At 42.2% G+C, this 19,990-nt stretch overlaps 2 protein-coding genes across 3 annotated transcripts in view; one reads left to right on the top strand and one right to left on the bottom strand.

Moving 5' to 3' along the window:
• Positions 1 to 5,720: 5,720 nt before the first annotated feature.
• mboat2b (membrane bound O-acyltransferase domain containing 2b) lies at positions 5,721 to 16,914 on the bottom strand. The gene is made up of 13 exons (XM_070926144.1): positions 16,825 to 16,914; positions 11,435 to 11,580; positions 10,767 to 10,844; positions 10,033 to 10,128; positions 9,867 to 9,922; positions 9,736 to 9,790; positions 9,241 to 9,424; positions 8,133 to 8,325; positions 7,693 to 7,796; positions 7,448 to 7,512; positions 6,867 to 6,999; positions 6,413 to 6,564; positions 5,721 to 5,892 (listed from the first exon to the last, which is right to left on the bottom strand). Exons 1-13 carry the CDS (start codon positions 16,912 to 16,914, stop codon positions 5,721 to 5,723), a joined length of 1,524 nt encoding a protein of 507 aa, XP_070782245.1.
• Positions 16,915 to 18,247: 1,333 nt separating this feature from the next.
• The window catches only part of cep43 (centrosomal protein 43), a 17,753-nt gene continuing 16,010 nt past the window's right edge, over positions 18,248 to 19,990 (top strand). For both annotated transcript variants that reach the window (XM_070926140.1, XM_070926139.1), the window contains exons 1-3: positions 18,248 to 18,383; positions 19,478 to 19,531; positions 19,616 to 19,670. In XM_070926140.1, the coding sequence (XP_070782241.1) occupies positions 18,300 to 18,383; positions 19,478 to 19,531; positions 19,616 to 19,670 (193 nt within the window). In that variant the 5' untranslated portion in view covers positions 18,248 to 18,299. The remainder of the gene's footprint in view (positions 18,384 to 19,477; positions 19,532 to 19,615; positions 19,671 to 19,990) is intronic.

Below are 19,990 nucleotides of genomic sequence, written 5' to 3'. Positions count from 1 at the left end.
CGACAATATATAGATATTGATATTGGATGAATTGTTTAAGCCCTTTATGAAGAAAAACAACTGTTCTGGGGTCAGTTTCTTCAGTTTTCTGTTTCTCTGTTTTTCATCTCAGTAAACTGAATCTTTTTCTAAACATTTAAACTGTTTCGTGTCATTTTATAGAAACCAATCAATTAAACTTAACTGATTAAAGAAAATATTGATTATTACAGCTCCACATCCCCAGACAATCAACGAGGCCAATCAATACCGCTAATATATCAATAACACTAAAGATCAGTCATTATGTTTATCTGCTGATTTTTCTCAATTAACCGGTTTAATCAGTCTATAAAATGTCAACAAACAAAAAAAACTCATCGTCATTATCAAAATAATGGCAGTGATACATTTCAATAAAGTTTTAACTTACCTTCATTTTCTGCTGATCAACTAATTGATTAATCTACTACTGCTGTGCCAGAATAACGCAATACGTTTTTAAAATAGAATCTTTAATTGCATTTGAGTGACATTTCATATTATCAGAATACTGCAATATATCATTTAGGATGATATCCATCATACTTAAATATTATACAGCAATGTTTGTGATTTTACATGTTACATAGAAATGTTACAATATGTATATGTTTTCCTAATGTGTATGTCTGTAAATGTATGTTTTTATATAATTACTATTATTATCATTATATTTTTATCTATTCTATTTGGTCTACATCTATTTTATGCTGCTTTTCTTGTGTTGTTTATAGTCAGGAGAGTATCTGCAGAGAATTCTACCTTTGATATAGTACAATATATATTCATCCTCCTCCTGTTAAATTGACTTGAAATAACACGTGATCTGGTGCAGTGGTTTTAACCCTTTTAACAGGGAAGCTGTTTGACAATGGAAACGTGTAATATAGAACAGAAGTGAATTATAAATGCACAGTAACAGAGAAATACTCCACTTATTATTAAGATGATTAAAGGTGATGTTTATAACAAATGAATTCGATTAAAGCAGGTTAATTATAAGCTTCATTTATTAGCCTTATCATTAGCCTTCATGGCAGAATGAGGCGAGGCCCATCAACATTTAATGAACACATTAACATTCCATGTTGTTATTAGTGTGTGTGTGTGTGTGTGTGTGTGTCGTTATAGCACTGCAGTAACCTTCACGCTGTCAGAGCGGATTCACGGATTCATCGACGGCTGCGTTCATTCAGTCTGATCACAACTAACAATCGAATAACTGATCTATCGCACATAAATGTACAGAAATCAAACATATGACCGCAACTCTGATTTTTTTCTGATCGATTCAGCGGGTGTCAATCAAATATTAATCGATGACAGAGAGGATGCTGACGGTAAAGGAAAATAACCGTGTTTACCTTTAGAAGAGAATGAGATTCGGTTTACGCGGTCAGGGTTCGGGTGCAGCCGGGTTTCGGTGCAGGTTGTTCGGCGGATTTGTCAGCGTTTCCTCGGCCTGTGTTCGGATGACAGCCTGCGCTCATTCTCCATCCCGAACAACAGCAGCCATCTTGATCAGAACAGCAACCGACCGACACACAGCCAACCAACCACAGCCCTCCGCTGCGTCAAGCGCGCCAAAATGAGACCGGCACTTCCGCTTACTGCTGTCAAAATAAAAGCATAAGCAGTAGTCAGTTAAAGCATGTGAACAATCCAGCCAGCTTTACAGGTGGAAACAGCTCTTTATTTCACTGCAGTCATACTCTTGTTTCTTTCACTTTACCAATAACTAGACTGCACTTGATAACTTATTTTGTAGGTGCTATTGTTTTCTAAGAGTTAAGTTAATATAGACTTTATTTATCCCTCAGCAGGAAATTTACAAGTCACAGCAGCAAATACAGAAAGGTGCAGAAACACACAGCAGCCAGCACTGTGTCAATAAAAACCAGAAGTATTAAAAAAAACAAAAAACAATATACATATAATAAATACAGATATGAAAAATGTGGGGAACAAAATAAATACATACACGGAAAATATGTACAGATGTGCAGATTTATGTGCAGATTTACAGTATGTACAGAATTATGTAGTGCTGACCACAGCATAGAAGATAGCCAAAGCTACCACAGTGTCCGGAGCAGTTTCCTGCACACACCGAAGGACCTCAGCCTCCTCAGCAGGTGGAGGCGGCTTTGGCCCTTCTTGTACAGGGTCAGACCAGTCCAGTTTATTGTTCAGGAGAACACCCAGGAATTTGTAGTTCTCTACCACCTCAATGTCCAAACCCTGGATGTTCACCGGTGTGATGCTGGATGACTTCCTCCTGAAATCGATCATCATCTCCTTCGTCTTGCTGGCGTTGATGTGAAGCTGGTTGAGCTCACACCAGCTGACAAAGTCGCTGATGACCTCCCTGTATTCCAGGTGGTTCCCCTCAGACCCGCATCCAACGATGGCAGTGTCGTCACAGAACTTCTGGATGTGACAGCTGACAGTGTTGTGTCTGAAGTCTGAGGTGTAGAGGGCGGTCTGGTGTTAATAAGGAAGGGGACGAGCAGGGGGGTGGAGTGGAGGGCAGCTCGGGGAGGTGTGAAGAGGGGGCAGGATAAGTGGGGGAGAGAGACTGGGCAGAATCGAGCCTGTTGAAAAACAGGTTCAGTTTGTTAGCCCAGTCCCTGTCTCCACTGTCCTGATGTCTCCCCTCACCTTTTCCATGTCCAGAGATCTTCTTAAGTCCTCTCCAGACATCCCTGGTGTTATTTTGCCCCAGATGTTCCTCCAGTTTCCTCCTGTAATTTTGTCAATCAAATAATCAATTAATTTACTAATCTATTCAGCTGAAAACGTAGCCAGTGCTTGTGTGCTTGTTTTGATATATTTCAGTTTTGTATGTTTTCTGAATTATTTGCATTGGTTGTAATGGTGTGGTTTTGTGACGTACTTGAATACGCTCAGCAGAGAAAAGTGACTTTTAAATCTATTAACCACAAAACATTAACAACTAATCTTATTATCTGAGGAATGAATATAACTACTTATTAACAGAGTGTCAGAGGAGGAGCTCTGCTCAGCCTGGTTCAAGATCCGTTTATTAGGGTTTAAAGATCAGAGAGTATGTAGCAGTCAGGTCTTATCTTCCTGTACTGTAGCTGTGTCCCAGCCCCACTTTATCCAGGGGGGAACCAATCATGTGCCATGGACAGTCAACAGTCTGTGGGTTATTATTCCTTCCAAAACCACTTCATATTTGGAGCATGTGAACTTTAATTCCCGGGCAGGAGAAGAGACATGAGGATGAATCAGTTACATCTATTGCACAACCACCACAGATTAACACGCTTGCAATGTGAAGTGTCAAAAAAATCCAAGGTTTAATCACATAATTTACAAAAAACAAACAAACATATCGTCCATATCAAACCTACAGATAGGTGGCTGGTTGGGTGTGAGAACATTAATTGTTTTATCATCTCAAATAATTACCATATCTATTCATCTGCAATGTCACATCCTCATCCAGGTCTCATGAAATAAACAACGCTAAAATTACAAATGTGGAAAACATACAGGAAAATTAAGAAATGTGCTTTCCTGGTTTTTGCAAAGGAGACATGACTACAAACATAAAGCAGTTAGTGGTGGAAAGTAATGCTGAATCCAAATAGTATTATGTCCTATTCTCTTTAACCTTGATGAGATGGGAAGAAGGAATCATGGAAAGTTAAGTGATAACAGAATTTAACTGAACGTAAACTGGGCTACATAACCATGCAGTGTTGGCACTAACATTGCATCATTTAAACATTTAATGGAGGAGTTGGTGCAGGAGAATTTAATTTCATTCCCTTTTGAAACTAAAACTTCCAGCCAATCTGAAAATAACTTTTATATCTGCTACAGAGAAGCTAAATCAAACCGTTGAGCTGCTGAAGTCCGCCATTAGTCAAACTGGACCAACTGGGTTCGGTACTTTCTCCTGTTAGCTAACCTGTATCAACTGTTAAGCTGTACCATTAGCTAACTTGAACTAACTGGTTTAGCTTCTACACTGAGCTGTTAGCCAACCCCAAACAAACGTTTTAGCTAACATGAAACATTAGCTGACCTGAACAAAACTGGGGTTTTTTGGCCACTCAACTGAATCATAAGCGAACCAAACTGTTAAAGCTGATAATATGTGACTCATTTGCCAACCTGAACCAACTGGTTTAGCTTTCTCACTGAGCTGTTAGCTAACCTGAAGCAAACTGTTTAGCCTCTAAACTGAACCATTAGCTGTACCAACTGTCGTTTCAATGCCCCAGTAGTTAACCTGATCTAGACTGGTTTGTCCATTAAATGTAACCATTAAATAACAGTTAGGTAACTGGGACTTACCTTATGTGCCTGAACCAAACATGTTAAGCTTCAAAACTAAATTATATTAGCTGAACCAAAACTGACCTAGATAAACCTTTAGTTGACCCGAACCAGAGTTAGCTGCTACACTGAGGTGTCGGCTACCCTAAACCAGATTATTAGAGCTGCTAAACTGAACCTTTAGCTGACCTGAACCAAACGGTTTTAGCTTCTAAACTAAACATTAGCTGAACCAAAGGAGCTAACCCCTTCATTAAACCAACAGGTGAAAATGTTGGGTTCGCTTCCTGCTGTCACGTGACCCTTTTATGGAAGAGGAACCTAATCTGAACCTAAAATGTTCAGTTCAATGTCCTCTTCTTCAAGCTGAATCTCCACACATCTCACATCCAACCACAAGTCTGTTTGAAATTACATAAATTACATAAATAACAACTTGACAAGAACTGACATCTACAAATGTAAACACGACGCCCTCCTCACACATCAAGAAAGAGTAAATACTGATCCTGAAAAGTAGCACTTTTCTTTTTCTTGTGAAAAACAAAACAACTAAGGCGGCTGAGTGGAATAATCATTGGCACTTTCTCCAAACTCATTTCTATGAATACTGTGATGTAGTGGTTCAATAGATGAAAACATGGTCTGGGAGGAATGTGGAGGAGACAAGATCTTTTCAACCTTCTGCTTCTTTGTTCATTCGTTGACTTGTTTAATGCACTAACTCACTGGCCTGCTCATTCCTTCTTTTACCTGACTCACACAACCCATGTAGTCATCCACTTGCTCATTCTGTCTTCTCATACAATGGACTTTTCTTTAACATGCTTTCATCCATGTACTCCTTTAATCATCTGCTCAGTCATTTCCCTATTCATCCTTTCATTCATTCCTCCCTTTATTCATTTCTGCAGATGGACAGCAGGTTTCTAACCAGAAAGAAAATTGAGTCAGTTCAACACTACACAGGTGGCCATGACACTTCAGGGCAGCTGCTCCATATGAAGTTACAGTATATATATGTATTTATATATATATCCTCCATCATTGCAGATCCGTCTGAACCTGTCACCTGACCCAGAAAATGTTCTCTTCTGTTGTTTATCAGAGTTTCGGTCCAAATGCTATCCCAGCAGTCGTACCTCCTTGTAAAGACACGGTTTTGTGGGAAACACTTCATCAAGTACAGCACAGGCCTTCAAAATTCAGGGCCTATTTTCGTCCTGTGAATCCAAATAATACAGTATTTTAACTTGGTGTCATGACCATCATGTTTCCGTACCCGAGACAGGAGGAAGGTCCGTTTGATGTGGTTCACCTCCTCGTCTTTCTATACAAGTTAATGGAAATATAATGTTGTACACGATCGTTCTTTGTCCTCTGTCTCATGTGGTTTTTTCCTTCTGGCTGCAGTTGCTGTCTGTAGCCTCCAGGTGGTGCTGGACTGGCTCCTGGAGAAGGTTCTTCTGCTGGTCTTTGAGGCGGAGATGTCTCGGTTTGACTGGCAACGCCACGGCCAGCAGAACGCAGCCGATATGGAGGCCGCAGTACCAGGACCTGCAGGGTGGAGGGAGGAGAAAACAGGTGAAGATGAGGAGAGATTTCAGGTGATCTAATACCACATTTAAGTCAAAAGGAGAGGTAGTGATCGACTACAACGTCACGCCATCCAACAGCTAAAGAGGGCGAGTATTCAAGTAGGATCTTTACACACTGATCGAACAGTTATCCAGTGTTGAGATTTGGTTTATTGTAGTTGGTAGTGTGAAGGTGAAAATGATCCAAACAGCTTTATATTAGGGGGAAGTTTCCTTAATGACTTAGTGAGGACTTATTTACCTCCAAGTTGGATATATTCGAGCTTTAAGAAACAGAGAGACATAGAGACATTTTCCATGGCAATTATCACAAGAGAGTTGATGTGAAAATTAGTACTTAAAACTGTTTGACACTAAGTTATACCTAAAGGAAAGCTGACTAAGTTAAAGTAAGTTAAACCTGACTGATACAAAGTTAAGCCTGAGTTAAATCTGACTGACACAAAGTTAACTGAATTAAACCTGACTGGTTTACTGACCTGTAAAACTTGATGGATGGACCCACAGACAGCAGGATAAAAGGCACCACTGTGTAGCAGATGGCGATCTGAGTGGCCGCCCACGTAATGACGTCATAGACCAGTTTGTGGGTCGGTGATTGCAGGAAGTACGGCCGAACGTTGTGTCGAACCTGAGAGTACAAAATGTTTATTCAAATAGCGGCAAACAGAAATAGTTCAGTATCATTTCACATAATGTAACTGTTACCGTAGACCTAAACCAATCACAACCGTCTTGGGCGGCGCTGAGCCCAGCATGCAGCGACGGTGCGGGTAACAGGAAGCTGAAGGGGAGGAGAATGCTGACTGAAATAGTCAGCCAATGGCAGACTTATCTCAACAGCCTACATCCGGTGAGTCAGACTAAATAACAGCTAACAGTGAGTTAGTGGGCTCCTAAGCTAACAGCTAACAGTTAGCGGGGATAGCTCACCGCTCTAGCAGCCAGCGTGATGACGATGCCGGTGAGGAAGGTGAGGTAGTAGCCTGGATAAGCTCCGTGCCACATGGCCGACAGGATGAAGGTGGCTGCTGTTGGGTGGTAGGGACATCGCTCATAACACACCCTGTCAAGCAGAGGTCAGAGGTCAGATAGAGACAAAGCTTTTATATCTTATTTACAGCAGCTAGACCACCTGCTGCTGTTAGATTATCAGCTGATAGAGATTCAGCCTATCGTTTAATGTGTCACGTTCGTTTCAGCAGGTTTTCCAGCCCGTGCTGTGTAGTAGCTCACCTGCACAGCTGACAACGTGCAGTTTGTGATGAGGGTGTTTGCAGTTGAATAGCAGATAATAATGTGAAGTGTGAGTCTAATGGGTTAGGAAGGAGAGAGTGGAACAACTACAGTTATGCATCAATATAACAAAGCAAATTCCTTGGATGTGAAAACCTACTTGGCAATAAACTTACAACAACAAAATAGGAGACCTTTAAAGGGAGTCTGACCCTGTGGTTCCTCTGTAGATAAATAACATTAGAAACACAACAGGAACAGAATAAATGTGTGCAGACCTTTTGAGCCAGTGTGCTGTCTGAATGTTCCAGTTGTCGAGGAAAACTTTGAAGCTGGTGGCTAACTGAAACAAAACGAAATCTGAGTTTGATTAATACAATCAATATTTATACAATAACATTTACAGTGATACACAAATAAAGTTGTAGTCAGCTAACAGCTAACAGTTAGTGGGGATAAACTGATTCCAGAGCTCTTTTACATAAACATGGTGTGTAAAGTCCAGAACCCTGACAGTCCTGACCTCGATGTTGAGGATCCTCAGGTTGGAGATGAGGTCCCAGCGAGGAGAGCCATCACTGTCATAGCCGTTGAAGCCGAAGCCGGCTGCGTTGTTAATGGCGTCAGCTGAGGTTAAAAAGAAATTACATGGAGAGGTGTTGGACAGATGAAACTTTCTGACTCAGTGGCTGGAGTTTGCATTTAGGTGATAATGTATGAGCCAAGGTGAGAAGTTAAACCACTGGAGGTCAGCAGGAGGTGTTAAGTTAGTCTTTAAGTGATACTGGGGACTTATTATTCGATTTTGTTGTTTCTATTCAACTTTTCTACTGTGCCTCATGTTTATTTTATCTGCACTGAAACATGAAATGGAAACACAAACAGAGGAAAGACTGAAGGAACAAGAAGAGAGACAGAAAGAGAAAATATAAAGAAAGAAAATATCAGGTTTCAGACACCCACCGAGCGTCCAGACGAAGTAGTACTTGGGTCTGGTGGTCAGCATGGACAGGTACAGGTAGACCACCTGAGCGTAGAATGGTGTGTTGGCGATGAAGTCGTCGTCGATGTTTCGTTCCACGGGGAAAACTTTACACACCGACAGAAAGACCAGGAGGCAGAAGAAGGACGTGGCTACTTTACGGACTACCTCCGTCTAAGAAAACACAGAGACATTTATTTTAGTTTCTCCATGAAACTGAAAGCAGACTTTGTTCCAGAAAGCATCTCATTGTATCACAGTTGTGTGTGGGTTTACCAGAGAGCCTCGTCACTGAGTGAACATTTTGTCAACATCACTCCTCTAAATTATGAATAAACCTGCACTGGATTTACAACAAGAGAAAGAGCTTTAAAAAGCGCTGAGAACTGGTCAAGATTATCAAAGAAACCCGGGGACAGATCGCTCTCAGCTCTGGATTCAGACCACTGACAGAGATGAAACATAGTCTTTTAAAACTGCTGGCCGGACAAAAGCAAAGATTTGTTTAATCATCAAAGTTTCAGAAAGATCGACAACATGTTCTGGACGTTTTCGACAAACCAAGGAGTTCACGGACGACCTCCTCAACACAACTTGTCTTCTAATGTCTTTCTGTCTCCCTAGTCTATAAAGAGGGACGTTCTCTTTAACAGATTCATTGAACCGATAGCAGCTGCATGGCAAATTCGGCATTATAAACATTATTTAATTATTAATTAGCAAAATCAGTCGTTATGCCGATGATGTGTTACTGTTCGTACAGGAGATCGTAATGATCGATATCAGGGGCCGATCAGGCTAAAATCAAGTATCGGCTAAAATAAACCTGATCAAATACAGTTTCTTCCTCCACTACGTTTCTTTCTCAGGACCAAACAACATCAGGGTCATAAAATCCTTCTCAGAAACATGGAACCACTCAGTGAGACAAAATGTAGTTATCAGTACATGCCCCAAACTGTGGAATTAATATAGTATGAATTTAGGTGACAGAATGTTAATGACATAAGAAGAAATCCAATCATATGAGTCGGGATGTTCATAGAAGTCATCAAATCAAAATTCAGTATTTGTGGTCATGTGTCGTACGTTTGGTGATGGCTCGTTCTGCCTCAGCTTGCTGTTGTACTTCCTGTCAGCCTCTTGGTCTCTATGGCGACGGGGGTCTCCCTCAATGAAGGCGATGTAGTCGTTGTAGGAGCAGGTGGGTCCGGCCAGGATCCCCATGAAGTTACAGTTGTAGCTGAAGTACTCCAGCAGACTAGGCATCCTCCTGAACACACACACAGGTTCAACACTGAACCAGTAACCACACTGGTTTCTACACTGGGGGGTGTGGTACCAGTATAGAGTGATACTGCTTTATTCTAGTATCATTGTAAAAGTACCCTTTTCATTGGAGCTGAAATAATTAGAAGATTAATCAATGAACAAATCAACATGCCCAAACTAAATGTATTTGGTAGAATACAATACCAGTATAATACCAGTTATAACAGTATAATAAACTGCGTTATAAAAGAAGCCCTGCAGCGAGACATTTAATGGAAGGAAACAACCATAAAGCCACCCAGTGAAACAAACCTTATCGCCAAAATCTTCTGTCCTGGAGTCAGGTGTTCTTCTTTTCGTGCCATTCCTGTACGAGAAACACAAACCTGAATATAAACCGCTGGTTTGAGCTGCAAACATCCAACATGTCGTCACATGCTTACCATCATGGATTTCAAACGCCAGGCTGGTGATCTTTTGTGTTATCACCATCATGGGGCTGGAGAGAGAAAATGAGAAATACATGTAGAAGTGGATTTAAGTCAGAATTAGATTTGAGTAACTGTGTACCAGAGATGCACCTTAACGCCAGGTGTGAACAGTTCTTACCCTGTGAAGTCAGCAGAGTACATGCCGTAGTCGAAGACGTAGACTCGAGTGATCTGACACAGACTCAGATAGCTGAGAGCCACCAGGAGGCAGTACCTCAAAATAACAGAGAGCAGTCTTATTCATTCATGTCGCTTTAACACGTAGTGACTGCAGGTCATCATAGACACGATACAAAAGTGCCCTGAACCCCCAGTCAGACTGGTTGCACTGGGCAGCTTCAGGTGTGAATGTGACGCCTCACTCATACATACAGATATCTCGCTGCCTCTTTTCGTGACCCGATTCCTAAAGACAAAAGCTTGATGGGTCATGGGCCTGGACTCAGTGGAGGACCGGGTCAAAGGTCATGGAGGACATTTAGGACACCAGAAACCTTCTCACCACCTCCACGACTATACCGTCTCCATGACAACTGAGCAACTCCACCTGCTGAGGAAGGCCATGAGATGTAGTCGAAGGCTTATGAAACTTTGTGTTGAGAGTTTCTTTGTGGAGCAGCTGTGGACTGATTAATGACCACTGCTTCTTCTTCTTCTTTAAAACTCTGGGAGTTTTAATGTCTCCAGACCCACAACTGGCCTCATCTGAACCCTGAACCTGATCCCTCCAAACACCACAACCTCAGACAGTCCAGGCTTTCATGCAGTGAAATGTTACAGTGTGACCTAAAAAAGTGATTTTTATTACAGAAACGTGATAGACCAGTGATACAAGGACTTTCTGAAGCTTACTTGTGCATGTGTTCGACTCCAGTCAGGATCATGATGCCATAGGTGAGTCCACTCTGAACCAGGAAGTGAAGGGCGTACCTGGAAAACAAAGGAAATGTAGAGATTCACCTCCAAACACTGACAAACCTGCCCGACAGTAAAAGGGTGACATCCAGCAACATGAATCTGTAAAGGAAGAAATGAAAGGATTGTGTTGATCGTTTATCTGAGGTTTAAGTCAGGCATTGAATGAATGACTGAACATCTCAACAGCTACTGGATGGATTGTGATGATGTCAGATATTCACTTAGTTAGTTGGAGCCATGCAGTCTAGTTCATGAAATAATGATATCTCTACTGATAACTTTAAACTAAATTAATGTCATCCTCAGCTGTACTTTCAAAGTAAAGCTAAAATGCTAATAGCGAGCTAACAGCAAGTCAAATATTGTCAACAATAAAGGAGGAGGGGGGGGGGGGTTGTGACACAATTAGCATGCTAAATGTTACTTGGGGCAGGTTACATATTAAATGTTACATGCTAACATTATCATGTAAACATGCTAAGCAAGCTAACATTAGCAATCATTACAAGCTACAGTTTCTAAATGTTCCCACAGTAACAAGCTAACTGAGTGTTTTCTTCATTGTTACATAAATCGTCAGAGACCAGCAGCATCCGTCTTACCAGCCGAAGCAGAAGAGAGCAAAGTACAGTCCCAGTACAGTCGCCACCACGTGTCTGATGAAGGGACTGGTTTTACTGGGATGAAGGAAGAGGCGAAACCAGAAGGCTGACAGCAAAGCACAGAGCTGACACACCACAAAGTTTACCTGCAGACAGAGGAGAGGGACAAAAGACACCTCTGTAGGTCAACTGCTGCAGGTTAGATCATGTGACCCACAAGTCAGGATTCAGTAGTAGGTATTGGTGGTAGTAGTAGTAGTAGTAGTAGTACTGTTATTAGTGGTAGTATTTATAGTATTAATAGTATTAGCAGTACCATCAGTGGTTCAGGTGAGTCTCAGTGTTTTGAAGCTGGACTCTGTCGTCCCCTCTCTCTGACGTCTCTGCTGATAAAATTAGACCTTCAGGAGATATTTATAGTCTCTGAGCCTCGACCTGCTGTCCATTAGACAGATTACTTCACCGTGAAGCACCGCTGGAGAAATATCTACTGGTACAAAGACCAGGGGCTTGTTGAGTTCAGGCTCTGAGCTCCGGCTGCTGCAGTCACACCAACAGGAAGTCAGTATGTAAGTATATTTCGCTAATACAGAGTATTTCTAATACAGAGTACTCCCTCAGCAGCTGTCGCAGCAGTGATGAAGAACATCATTATTATAATTATTATTCTTATGATCTGCGTCCTGCAGTCGGAGGTGATCAGAGGTCACGGAGCTAAAAGCAGCAAATGAAGAGAAGAAGACCTCGGACATGATGAAGGCTCCCTCTGCTGACTCAGTGAACAACAGGAGAGAGATGGATGATGGGAGGAGGACCTTCATTAAACTCTCGTCCTTGTAGCAGTTTATTAAACACAGAGAGTTTCTGGAGGACAAACTCAGTTATTCATGAGTCTCAGTGTCTTTAAATTAGGAAATATATTTTAACTTCAGTTAAGACTTCACCTGGTTTTAGCTTCTTAAATGTTTCTCTTGTTTAAGTCATCGTAAATAAAGAGTTTATCGCGTTTTAGCTCTTTAAACTAAACATTATCTTTTTACTCTATTTTGGTTTTGCTTCACATTTCCTGTCTGTTTTCTGATGAACCTGCTCAGCAGCAAACAGCAGACAGACCAACCTGGTACAAGAAGTTAGCAACAATAAATACACAACATCCTGTTAGACTTAAATAAAGCTTGCTGAGAAACATTTCAGGTGACGGCCGCAGTTCAGTTAAAATAAGTACATTAGTTACTTATGTGAGGTAAGTTCAGTACATTACATACGGAAGTTAAAATAACAATAATATTTAGGTTTCACATGGAAACTCTTGACTGTGTTTGTCCTTTGCTCCCATCATTGTCGCCCCCTGCTGGTACTGCACCTTCATACATGCGTAGGCAAGGCAAACCGTGACGCTGACACCCCGTCCTCTGGTGGATCGGCGGGTCTGTTACTGGGCTGGACAGACTCAGTTAGAGACCAGCTGCTGAACACAGTGCAGCATTTAGCAGCTAAAGAGCCAGATGTTTCCCTCAGGAGGTGGAGGAGACCAGAAACAGAGCTAACAGAGAGAGAAGACTGGACTTCATCTACCAGGAGACACAAACACCACCCCACATGAAGGACCATGTTGGTCTGTGACAATAAGCAGCTGTTTGATCACATGTTAGCATCTTCTGCTTTATTTATAAGATGATAATATGTCAATGCTGAGTGTCTGTCAGCTTCTGCCGTCTAGTGGCCGAGTTCATTCATTAATGCAGCTTTAAGTTTTCAGCCTCCACAGATGCATCATGGGACTCCTGTAACTCTGTCGGACTCATGATGGACAGTTTTGTCAAAATTGGTGCAGCAGAACCAGAGATATCCTCTTTTTTATCCGTGTTATAACCTGCCGCCTACACTACCCACAATGCAACTCTTCCTCTGACAGTGTGTGAGATTGTGGTGTGTTATGCTAGCTAGCAGCTAATGTAGCCTGTAGCCTGCAGCAGAGAGGAGGAGCTCCAGTCTGCTGATCGCAGACCATTAAGGATCCTCAGTCCACTGGAGACTGAAGGGTTAATCCTGTATCTGACTGAGACTGAGGGTCTCATTAACCCTTCAATCCTCCAGCTGTGGAGGAACATCTGGCCTGATGTATTACAGAGCACTCTGAGAGGAGCATTAGAGGTTAAATCCCATTTACTGTATCAGGATCAACATCTCGTTTTCGAGGGGGGGCCTTTAAATCGTTCATCTGGAGCGCCCCCCCCCTCCACACACACACACACACACACACACACACACTCAGGATGTTAAACTGTGGTTTCTGATGGCTCACATTCATCCTGATCTCAGTTTACACACCAGCTTCTACTGTCAGACTCTCTGTTTGGTTCAGACTCTGAGGATGTTCTCCGCCTCAGCTAAGCAACAGATGACATGTTAAGTTATTATTAACGGGTAAAGGATAGAGATGAAACCACTAGTCGATTAGTCTAATTAATAAAATGAATCATTAAAGTCAGTTTCAGAGGTGTTTAAAGTCCCAAAGACTTTCAAGAGAATCTGAGTTGAAGGTTGAAGAAAACCTCCATCACTGTGAAGCTGAAATGATTTTACATATTTCACACTGAGTAAAGTTTCTACTCTAAAAAACCCGTCTCTTCTGTCCGGTCTTCATTGAATCCTCGTGTCTACATTCTGACACTTGGAGCTTAATCTCCAGGAGCCGTTGTGCCCTGAGTTTGTCCTGTCAGGCAGGTATGAGGTCAGGACTGGTTTCTTTTTGGCTGCTGGAGCTTGTTTGGGTGGAGTGGGACTCTGCAGACAGTGTGTTGTATTTCAGACTGACAGCAGCTGAAACAGTGACACCACAGACGTATCAGCAGCGTAACATCTGATCCGGCTGTAGAGTGAAACAGGCGACGCTTGTTGATGTGTTGTTCATTAATAATGAACGGTGTGTAAAGTGAGCGATTACAGCCAGACGCTCGACTCCACTGAGGAGAAAACCCACTGCTGCTGTTTCCTCCCGTCTGCTCCGCGAAGCATCGAGACGCTGGCGTTCATTAGAAACTCAGCTGTGACTAATGATGGAGGAGAAAACAACAAGCAAACGGGAGGTCAGATGTCACGATAATGCACTCATTCAACTTCAGGTTGTTTGTTTTGGATCCGTTGACAAGAAGTTTTCTCCACGTCGTGCCGTCAGTGTCACCGAGTGGAGTTTTATCATCACTACATTAAACACTAACTGGTTCTGTCGAAGAGATCAGTTCTTACTAAATATTCAACTGTTAATGAAAGGGCGAGGAAGGACCAACAGAGATGGGTGAGAGGGGGAAAGGCTGACAAAGCTAACGTTAGCATGCTAGCACCAGAGCTGTTCAGAGTCAACGTCATATGGAGGATGGTCGACATGTCTGACCTGAAACTTGATAAATGCTGTTTAATAATGAAGATTTTAAATTACGTTTCACTAAAATAACACAACATGAGTAAATAGTTAGTTAGCTTAGCATAATCAGATATTTCCCTCTCATTCTAAACGGTATGAATACTTCTAACTCTGAAACACACAGATGTCTCCACGTCTGCAGACAGAAGTTAAAGTAACACCTACATTTACTAAGATCTTTTAGACTCTAAAACTGTTTTTTGGAAGTTATGCTAGCTTGTGATGCTACAGTCACTTCCTGTTTACATAGTTGATTGCTCCTGATTGGATGTTTCCTAGCAACAGATTTACACATCACTAAACCTCATTTAGTGAATCACTAGTCAGAAACTAGTTGCTGAGACTCAGTCCTGATCCCTGTGGTGGTTTTGTCTGGAGGAAAGTCTCCGCAGACCATAAGACCAGTCTGAGCACAGTGTTTCCCAGTAAACTGATTTCAGGCTTCAGTGTTTCAGTTCTGATCTGCAGGATTCAGAGACTGTATGAGGAGAATCAGCAGCAGTGGAACAGGTAGATCACCAGATCCAGGAGGATCCTCATCCTTCATCTGGATCATCAGGGTCCGGCTCAGTGACCAGAGGCCTGGCTCTCAGCCAATCAGAGCGCAGAACATCTCCTCGTTAGTGCTGACAAAAACCACACCTGATGAATGACCTGGTGATGTGTGAAGGAGCTTTAGCTTCAACTGGTTTACTAATCAGTTCTCTTTTAGATCGTATTCCAGTTTTATCATTATTTACTCTGTTTCTTATCACTTTTTGTACTTTTTTATCTCTTCTAAAGAATTTTGCTCTTTAAAAAATCACAAATCTTGAGAGTCCAAGGTGTCGTTATTAAATGTGACATTAAATGTCTTGTTTTTTCCTGAGACAGAAAACGGAGGAAAGCAGAAAATCCTTTGTGTTTGTGAAGCAGAATATTTGACGAATCACTGCAGCTCTAATCTCGTTGACTTATTCTTTGATGGTTTAAATCAAAATGTAACATTTCACATCTTTAAAATTTAAGAGCTTCATTTGTACAGTTAGTTACTTTAGTCCAGTGGTTCCCAAACCTCGGGGTTGGGCCCCTCCAAAGGGTCACCAGATAAATCTGAGAGGTCGTGAGATGATTAATGGAAGAAGAAGAAACAAAGTTCTGATACACAAACCTGTTCTCACCTTTTGGACTTTTCTCTGACTGTAAGTGAAATGTTGATCATGTGACCAGTTGAGAGGACAAACCACTGGTTTAATTTTTACTTATGCTCTTTATTTTCTAAGATTATCACATGTTTTTTAATGCAAATGTAACATGTATTTCCCTGTGAGAGTAAAGCAGTATCTACATGTGAAGGTCTGTAGTTACTCAGGCTGTATGATGTTATATGACGTTACATTATATTTACTGCATTTATTATTCTGAATACGTTTATTTTATTCCACTGTGATTCTATTGACAGACTGATAATCTAATAATACATGGTCATATTTAATATTGGGGCCTGTATGAAGCCAGAACAACACCAGATGTTCATCATAAACATCTTCACCTTCTGTCTCAGGAGAAAAGAAGATACATGAACACAAAGCCTCGTTCAGGATGCAAACAGTGCATTTCCATCAGAAAGCTCCGGACTGAGGACTGTCAGACACTCAACCATCCAGCTGCCATCTCATCTCAGCGACCACAGGCATGAAGACGTGACACCGTCCAGCGTCCAGCGTTCAAATCTGCTTCTATCTGACACATATCTGGGCTGTCTGTGCACCGATACGAGGCCTCCATCCATTTTGGACCCGCCGTCGTTGCACCGCCTGTCTGCTCCGCTTTCGCTTCATTCGTCAGGCGGTGGTTTTTGTTGCCCCTCGGCCGTGCATGTCGCATTTAACGCCGTGTATGTGAGAGCCAGCAGCCGGTCTCCGCCCCGGAGCTCCGGAGCTCCGAGGCCCGGCTGATGTGGAGGAGATGTCCCGGTGGATCTTACCTGGTCCAGCGGCAGGTTGGTGATCTCGCTGACCGGCTGCAGGAGGCTGGAGCCGGTGCAGGCCGTGGATCGGCTGTCTTCAGCGGCCATGGCTCCGTGTCTGCGGCCGGGTCTGCTGTTTCTGTGTCCGGCTGCAGCAGCTCAGAGGCGGCGGCGGAGGCTCAGTGATCCGCCGACTGTCTGTGTGTCCTGCTGGTGATGCTCCTTCCTCCTCTTCTTCCTGTTCGTCCCCTCCTCCTAACCCAGTCTGTCTGTCTCCCCCCTCCTCCCCCTGAGCACCCCCCCCCCCAATCCATCTCTGTTGGTCCTTCCTCCCCCTTTTATTCTTTTATTCTTTTTTTCTCTTTCTCCTCTTCTTCTGCCCCCCCCCTCCCCCTCCCCCCTCTCCATCCTCTTCTTCCTCTGTTCTTTGTTTCTTCTTCTCTTCCTCTTCTATGCCTTCTTCTCCTGTCTTTCTCTTCTTCTTCTTCTTCTTCTTCTCTACCTCCTGTTTGTTCTACTCATGATCCGAGACGATGGGCTCCTCAGCACATGTTGTGCCCCCCCACCCTCTTACTGTAGAGCTGAACAGAGTGAAAACGTTTTGTGTCTCTTTGTGGTTGTTTTGTCTCCTCCTCCTCTATCTTCTCCTCCTCCTCCTCCCACTTTTCTTTATCCTCTTTTCCTCTCCCTTTTCTACCCCCCCCCCCCCCCAAATCCCTCTCCCTCTTCCTTCTATTCTTTGGAGAAACAACTTCTTTTTCTTTCGAAGCAGCCTCACATCATGTTTCTTTCTGTTGTGTCGCCTGAAGCACAAACACAAATAAACACCTAACCTATATATATATACATATATATATACCCATATGTATATATATATATATATATATATATATATATATATATATATGTAACAAAGAATTGTTGTGATTTTTTGTGGTTTATTTATTTGTTGGAAAACAAACAAAGAATAAGAAAATAAAAAAAACACAGACCCCAGGTGCATGCTGGTCCTACAACACTAACCCGAGACGAGGTAACACTTTGTATGTGCGATTAGGAATATTTTATGAGGACATAAGTGTTTAATTACACTTCTGATTATTCATTTAATTAATTCCTAGTGTAACATAGAGTCATCCATCTCACCATGCAACAAACAATTCAACATATATGGAGAATAAACTTTCCGATAACAAATGGATAATGGATTGATATTTATTTAGATTTAAATTGGGCTTTTCTTTTAAGACACTTCCCAATTTTCAATTATAATAATATATACAGTGTTTTAGTCTTTCAGTCAGAAAAGAAGAAAAGAAGCTTCTGACTGAATCATCCAGACCACACTGCGGCCAGAAGGTGGCGTCAGCCCGCTCCAACGAGCTGACATTAAACCGTAGAAGAAGAAGGGCCACTTCCGTGTGGTTTGTTTTGGTTTGTTGTCCTGACAGCAGCAGTTAGCTTCACTTAGTTTCAGTTAGCCTCAGTTAAACATGTCAGCTACAGAGGACGACACCGAGCTGCGGGACCTGCTGATCCAGAACCTGGAGAATAACGGAGTGCTCAACAAGCTCAAGGTCTCAAACACCGACTTTAATATCGTTACGTGTCAGTTTAACTGACCCGCCGGCTAGCAAGGCTAGCCTAATGTCAGCTAAACAGTTAGCTAAACGTCAGTCGGCCGAGGTACAGTGACGTTCATTCACGCCAATCGTGTTCGTGTCCGGTTTGTATTGTAGTTTTAAAAGGTGACGGTGAAAACATACGGAGGTGTTGTGTCGCTAGCTGTTAGCTAGAGGGCTAATGTAGCCGTGAGCGTTAGCTAGCTAGCTCTGCTGCTGTTTGTTCACGTTTCATTACATTTGAACATACTTTTCTTCTCTGGTAGTTAATCTGACCTCTGAAGCCTGAAGGATTCTCAACAACATTAAAGTTTCTACGTCATAAAAGTTTCGACAGGTTTCCAGGTTGTGGCGTCATTTACTGCTGCATACAGTTTGTGTCTGAGAGATTCAAATCTGTTGCTAGTGATCCAGATATTCAGTGTTGAGGTGGTGTGCTGCTACATACTGCACCAGAGGTGGAGTCAGCTGATCAGTAACTTGAAAATCATGAAATCATTAAGCTTCACATAGTGGTTTAAGGTACTATGTTTCTTCACAATAAAAGCTTTAAAAACAAGTCCTACACTAGATCTATCCCTAGATCCCTAGATCCATATCCTACATTTACTACATGTAGATTCAGATCCCGTACTTCAGTAAAAGTACTAATACCACACTGAAAATACTTCACTAGAAGAAAAATTAATGCATTCATAACCTTCCTGAAGTAAAAGTATATAAGTCTTATCAGCAACATGTACTCATGTGGCAGTAAAATGGTCCCTGTCAGTGTTTCTGTTCCCTCTGATGTTTCTGGATTCATATTTCTGCTGCATTCATGTGTCTGTGTCATTTTCCTGCTGTAGATGTTTCAGGTTGAGCTCATTTGAAGTACTTCATATACTGTTGGGTACTTTCGTCTATAACGGTGCATCATATTCTATAAGATCAGCTGATCTGAGGAGGCTTTAAATTGTTTATTTAGCTGAAGAAGGAGGAGAACTGTGAACTCATTAAAGTGAAGTCACCAATTGCAGCTAAACCTTCCTCCCTGTTTCCTCCTGCAGGCAGAGATGAGGGCTGCGGTGTTCCTGGCGATGGAGGAGCAGGACAAGCTGGAGGTGACGGTAACATTAGCTTCAGCTCCAGTTAGCCACTGTTGTTTCACTGAAGCTCACGTTAACTTTGTTCTTCATGTTCCTCAGAACAAAACTCCTCTGATCAATGAAAACCTGAAGAGATGTCTCGGCACCAAAGACGGTCAGTTATTTCTTCCCCAGTAGGTTTATTTTCTGTCTCTTCATGGATTAACGTTTTGGAGGTGATATTTTATTGACTGTGTCCAGTTTCTTCTTCCTGCTGGTTTGTTGAAGTCTGATGTCTGATGATCTGTGCTGAATGACTAATGTAGTGATGACAGGAGGTGTTGTAGTTCATGTTTGTCACCACAGGGTGGAGCTGTGGTGCCTCCAGAGCAGCAGGATTAAAGGGAACCTGAAGAACCAGACTGGGTCCTTCTTGTGCTATATGTTTCAAGAACTAGAAACAAATACGTACAGGCTCTTAAGATGGATCTGAAT

This window comes from Enoplosus armatus, chromosome 19 (genome assembly GCF_043641665.1).
Source record: "Enoplosus armatus isolate fEnoArm2 chromosome 19, fEnoArm2.hap1, whole genome shotgun sequence".
Lineage (NCBI taxonomy): Eukaryota > Metazoa > Chordata > Actinopteri > Centrarchiformes > Enoplosidae > Enoplosus > Enoplosus armatus.
This window is presented reverse-complemented; position numbering and strand designations above follow the sequence as displayed.

Coding starts and splice junctions, on each gene's coding strand:
- mboat2b (XM_070926144.1), bottom strand. CDS start 16,914: ATGGCCGCTGAAGACAGCCGATCCACGGCCTGCACCGGCTCCAGCCTC. Junction 11,581..16,824: donor CCAACCTGCCGCTGGACCAG/GTAAGATCCACC, acceptor CTCTGTCTGCAG/GTAAACTTTGTGGTGTGTCA. Junction 8,326..9,240: donor AGAACGAGCCATCACCAAAC/GTACGACACATG, acceptor GTGTTTTCTTAG/ACGGAGGTAGTCCGTAAAGT.